This window comes from Homalodisca vitripennis, chromosome 4 (assembly GCF_021130785.1).
Source record: "Homalodisca vitripennis isolate AUS2020 chromosome 4, UT_GWSS_2.1, whole genome shotgun sequence".
Classification (NCBI taxonomy): Eukaryota; Metazoa; Arthropoda; class Insecta; order Hemiptera; family Cicadellidae; genus Homalodisca; species Homalodisca vitripennis.
The window spans coordinates 134,902,070-134,907,618 of NC_060210.1; the positions used below are offsets into that span (position 1 = coordinate 134,902,070).

Genomic DNA, 5,549 nt, shown 5'->3' on the forward strand with positions numbered 1-5,549 from the left:
TATGGTCAGAGCCAGGCTTTGGATTTTTCTCCTACAGTGAGTGGTAGTTAAAGCATGAGAAAAGAGGGGTCAGATCCAAGACATGAAGGTAGGACTCAGATAATCAAATATGTTTATCTCTCTTTATTCTAAATAATGGACTCAGCCCTTTGTGAAGAAGCAGAAGACCAGAAGAGTACAATTGGCTGAATTGTCCTGCTATTCACCTGTTATATTGTAAAACAGGTAAAACGCTAGTTTAGGTCTCATTATTTTTTAACCCGACAGAAATAAGAGAACAGGAATCCATTAATATAATAGGCTTTTGTGTGAGCTTCAAATTTGAGGGATGAACATAAGTAGGTGCAAAGGTAAAAAAATAAAAAAGTAGTTACATTAGTGTCATAGGATTTATAAAACACAGTACCAATATGACAATTTCCAAACAAAATCAATAAAATAAATTAAAACGTAGGTTATTAAGGTATTGTATTTTCAATTCTGAATGGCTTAATTTATTTACCTAAATGTACATGTTAAACTATCCTATTGCAATCAGTCATACCTTCATTTACCATAAGTTATGTGAGGAGTGCACAAGATACCATTTCCTGGCCCTTCAATCTATGGATAAATGTTACAAACCTGAGTAAGGAATCTTGAAACAACAAGGTTATTCAGTATTGCTTATAAATTGATATGTAATTAGATTAATCGATATATCAATTTGAACTAGCCATTGATTACTCTTGTTATACCATGGACGGTCCGAACACTAAATGTAAACATATTTGAAATAGTACAAATATGTTGTACTACATTTATTTTGTAGTTAGGAGTAGGTTACAAAAAGTTCAGTAAAATGCAGATAATCTTCTCTGTTTTTAGATGTCACAGAAAGTGTTATAGTTAACCTACATCACAATATGTTTTCTTGAAGCCTATTTTCTCATGCCACATGTTTCTAGTGTTGAAGAACCAGCCATAGCCAGCTTTACTACTTTATCTATCATTCCAAACATGTTTATTGATTAAATACTTGCTACTAATGATTTCATTATAGCTTTTCTTTTATTGACTTTTTTAAATTCATTTTAGTAATTTAGTGTTGGGTAAACTAAACTATTGCTAACACCATCAAATTTCTTAATATATACCTGATTTAACATCTCTTATGTGAAATGATTTGATTTTTAGCATGTTTAATCATTCTCAAGTTTTTTGACAACTGAAGAGGAGGATAAATATCAGTCCTCAAAACATGGTGTTTTATATTTGCAACATATAACGATTGTCTTAAAACCTGTCATACTTTCAAATTATGTATTATGAATTAAAAATTTTAAGATCTTTAGGACCAGCGGGTGGTATTCTATTGCCCACACGTTTCTATGCAAAACAACCAAGCAGGCAATCTATGTTTTTTTTACATACTTTTAATTGTTAAATTCACCCTTTTTTCTTAGTTGACAAACACTACTATCCTTATTCTGACATATTTTTTAATACATTTTGTTCTATAATGTTATGTTACTTTATATAATGTTCATAAAGTAAGAAATAAGCCTAAATGTTTTATTCGGGAAAATATTGCAGATCATGGCAGCGAGGTAGATCATAAACTATTGTACATTTTTCTTTATATATTTAATAAAAGTTCACTTCTTTGTAAATCTTTTTTAACAGATCATAACTTAATTCCAAATAATAGGTTTTCCACACATACCTGTATATTACTTTTTTAGATACAATAAAACAAAAAACCAATTTTAGAAAGAAAACCAGTATGATCTAAGAGTATTTTTCATCCTTAATAAAATGCTGAAAAATCATTTAACTGTCTTAATATTTACTTAAATAAATTATGTTTAAAAATCCTACAAAATACAATTTTAAGTCTAGTATTTTTGGAATGTCAAATCTGCTTATCAATAAAAAATAATGTCAAACGCTAATATTTGTGAACAATTTGTTAGTTGAAAAATGGTTACACAAAGCATTCTCTTGTCATACTTGTCTAGCCTGGTATAACACAAACTAACTGCCAATCTCCTTTGCAATCTGTTTTAACTACTGGTATCAGCTACAGTGCTCCATCTTCTTGACAGATTGATAATAACAGCAAAATTATGTGTTTGTTAATATGTCAATAGATTAAGGGTTTTCAAGCTTTTAATTTTTTAGATGATCTTAAGGAATGACACAAAGTCAGTTTAGAAACAAATATTTTAAAAATTTATTCGGCATTTAATTTGTCGATTTTGTGAGCATGGGAAGGAAGTATAACTTCTATTTGATACATAATTCTTAAGAATAAAACTTTATATTCCAGTTTTTACAAAAATGAATTATGTGTTAAAACATGTATTATAATTATTTAAATAAGTATATTTAATATCTTTAATTTTTACACACCATACCCTATTACCAAATAAAAATAGGTTTTTTTCTTGTATTGAAAGCAGTATTTTTACATTGTGAAAATGGAGTTTGAATAGTAAAATATTTACACTGTCTATTATGTATCTGTACACAGACAATCCTTAGATGATTAGAAGCCATTACAAAACTTGTTTTAAAAATAAATGTTGAACAGTTCACTTCTTTATCATCAATGATGTCTAGTTATACTGTGGAACTAGTCGTCTACCAGCTGTAAAACTGATGCTTCGCTTTTAACATAGGGCATAAGTTTAAAACTGCATTACGAATAGGAACTCGTCTAAAACCCATAAATGTTTCACTTCAAAACTATTTTAGGCCTCACTGGTAATGAATGGAAAACTTATCATAAATACTAATAACTTTTAATTTATTCAGTATACATTTTTCCCTAAGAAACTATTTTAAATACAAATTATATACCATTAACAAATAATAATATTTTTAACAATTAATTAGCATTGAGATCTAAGTCTCTGAAATAAAACGTTCATGGATTTTAGACGAGGTAATCTATAACACAGTTAACAAAAAACTTCATCCTCATGTAATGTAGCCTCAGATACGCAGCTAACAGTGCTCTCTTAAAGAGGGAATAAATAACCAAGTAGAGTTATTATTTTATTTTAAATAAATTTGAAAATGAAGATATTTACAATTAAATAATAATTATTACAGTACCTTAAATACTAACCATTAATATTATTTAATCATTTACAAAACTAGGACTCCTTCATTTCACTTTTAAGGGAGTTTTTATCACTCTTTAGTTGTGTATACTTGTCAAGAGATGCATTCATCTCAGCAGAAATGTTTGCACTTTGCACTGAATAATCTATAGCCCTCAAAAACCACGACTGGCCTTGTCTCAGATTTGTGGGAACCAAAAATCCAAACCACTTTATGGGATCTTGGTTTGTGCTTTTTGATTTATTTTCTGGATCCTTGGAAGGAGTTTCACGTTTCAGTTCATACACAGACTTTCCGTCTTCTGATTGAGATGGAACAACAGTCGTTGTGGCTATTAGTTCTTCAGTTGGTATCTTTGTAGCCGAGACACTGTTGGTATTCCCCAGAATATATCTTGTTTTTGCAAGATCCAAACAGCCTGATCTCACAGCCCTTTCTATGTTCATTTTGCAAGTAATACTATCATTCATTAGCTCCAGTATTCTAACTGCAAGATCATCAAGTTCGTCTTCTACACTTTTCAGCTTCATTTCAGACATACCTACGACAAAACATATGAAATAAATAATTTTCTGCTATCTTAGTTGATACCGTACATCTAAAGAAATTTATCATTATAAAAAATATTCAAACTTTGGTATAATTCAGAAGAAATTTTAAAGTGGTACATACACGTAATATAAGCTTAGGCTGCCTACTGTTATATACGTCACTTTGGCTGACATAATGGTGAATCTTTGGCGACCCTAATGACTAATATGTTACCAAATTAAACCTTGTGATAAATTTTCAAAATTTATTTCATCTAATAAACCTAAAGCTGAACAATTTTTTTTAATACCTCCTACAACTTATAAGGTTACTTATTAGGTCAAAAATATTATTAAAACAAGTACCTATTACCAGAATGCTGCAGGCAATAGGGGTTTTATATACTGCTTTAAGTTATGTAAAATAACTAATTCCCTTTAAATGTATTCCAAATACAAGGAGACTTTTTTAACCAATGTAGTCAAGATAAGGTGATAAATATAACAATATAAATGATTTGTCAGACTTGTCTCAATAATGTTTAGTCATTAAAAAAGTTTTGAGTTTCTAAAGTTTATTATTAACCTATAAAAATGTTTCATGATATATATTTTGATAGGATCTCAGACAATTTCCATTGTTATGTTGCAAAATGTAATACTGAATTTTGAGGATTGAAATCTAACCTCTTCATCAGGTGTAAGAAATTTAGTACATAAAAATTACAAACTATGACAATAAACTGCCACTAAAAAAATGTGTTGACACATTTTCACTAGTGTTTTGCTCATGACTTTTATGCTGTGACAACACCTGGGTTTGTTTCCTTCTGTCTGGACCTCAAGTTGTCATCTATCAGGTATGATATTTTAATATCTTTTTTCACAATTTATTGCAGCACGTTTTATGTACTACATTTCGTATTCCTGACAAAGAGGGTAGATTTCAATCCTTCAAAGGTAGCGTTATACATTTTGCAACATATAATGATGGCAAATGTCTAAAATCATATTATCCTACTAAATCTTTCAATGCCAATAAGATACTTTAAATACAGAATATTTATTTAATTATTGATAAGAATAAGAATTTTATTCTGCCAGAAAATATTCCACACAAATACATTGGCACATCAATACAATGTTACAACTTTTGTAAAACAATGAACATACTAAAAGTCTTGCTTCGTCCACACTCTTGAGATGTGGCCATAAAATATAACAATAATCCTAATAAAACTAATATTGTGTCTCGCTAGCAATAGCCTACACAAGCCTACAACTAACCTTCAAATACAAACACAAATAATTATTCTCATATTATAACTCATTCACTCATAGTATTTCAATGATAGCCTAATAAAGACTAATTAATGCAATATTCTCTTAGAAAGTTAAAATAAACGACATCGCCATCACAATATTCGGCCAAGTAAAGACAACCTAGCACTACTAAAGAAATTACTCATCATCGCTTTTGTAATGTAAATCATTGATGTCTGTAGATATAGAGAAATAAAAAAAGAAGTGCAATGTTCAGTATTTCTTCCCATTTCGAGTGTTATTAAATCATGTTGATAATCACCTGAATATGCACTGTAAAGAGTAAAGAGAGCGAGTGCAGCAAATCATCAGAATCTCCGTTGATTCCAGTTGGAACATAGTGCGATCAACGGAAGACCTATTGATTATCACCAGTTAAAAGGTTAATGTAAGTAATAAAAAGTTCAAAATGTAAAACCCATTCCAAATTTTATTCTGAAAAATATATTTTTTTGAACAAACCAAATCTGGCAGTAAGCTGACGCGTACCACACTGCCTGATTCAATTGACTTTTATTTCTCATACTTCTCTATTTAATCTTCTGAATTACTACTTCCAGTTCCATCAAAACATAGAGGAATCTC

General features: G+C 29.6%; 1 protein-coding gene across 1 annotated transcript; it reads right to left on the reverse strand.

The window, feature by feature from the left end:
- Positions 1-375: 375 nt before the first annotated feature.
- On the reverse strand, positions 376-5,245 carry LOC124360223 (coiled-coil domain-containing protein 115). The gene is made up of 2 exons (XM_046813642.1): positions 5,227-5,245; positions 376-3,652 (listed from the first exon to the last, which is right to left on the reverse strand). The coding sequence occupies exon 2, from the start codon at positions 3,648-3,650 to the stop codon at positions 3,144-3,146; it is 507 nt and encodes a 168-aa protein (XP_046669598.1). The 5' UTR covers positions 3,651-3,652; positions 5,227-5,245; the 3' UTR covers positions 376-3,143.
- Positions 5,246-5,549: the final 304 nt, after the last annotated feature.

Bases quoted from the DNA above. Each gene is read 5' to 3' on its own strand.
- LOC124360223 (XM_046813642.1), bottom strand. From the start codon at position 3,650: ATGTCTGAAATGAAGCTGAAAAGTGTAGAAGACGAACTTGATGATCTT.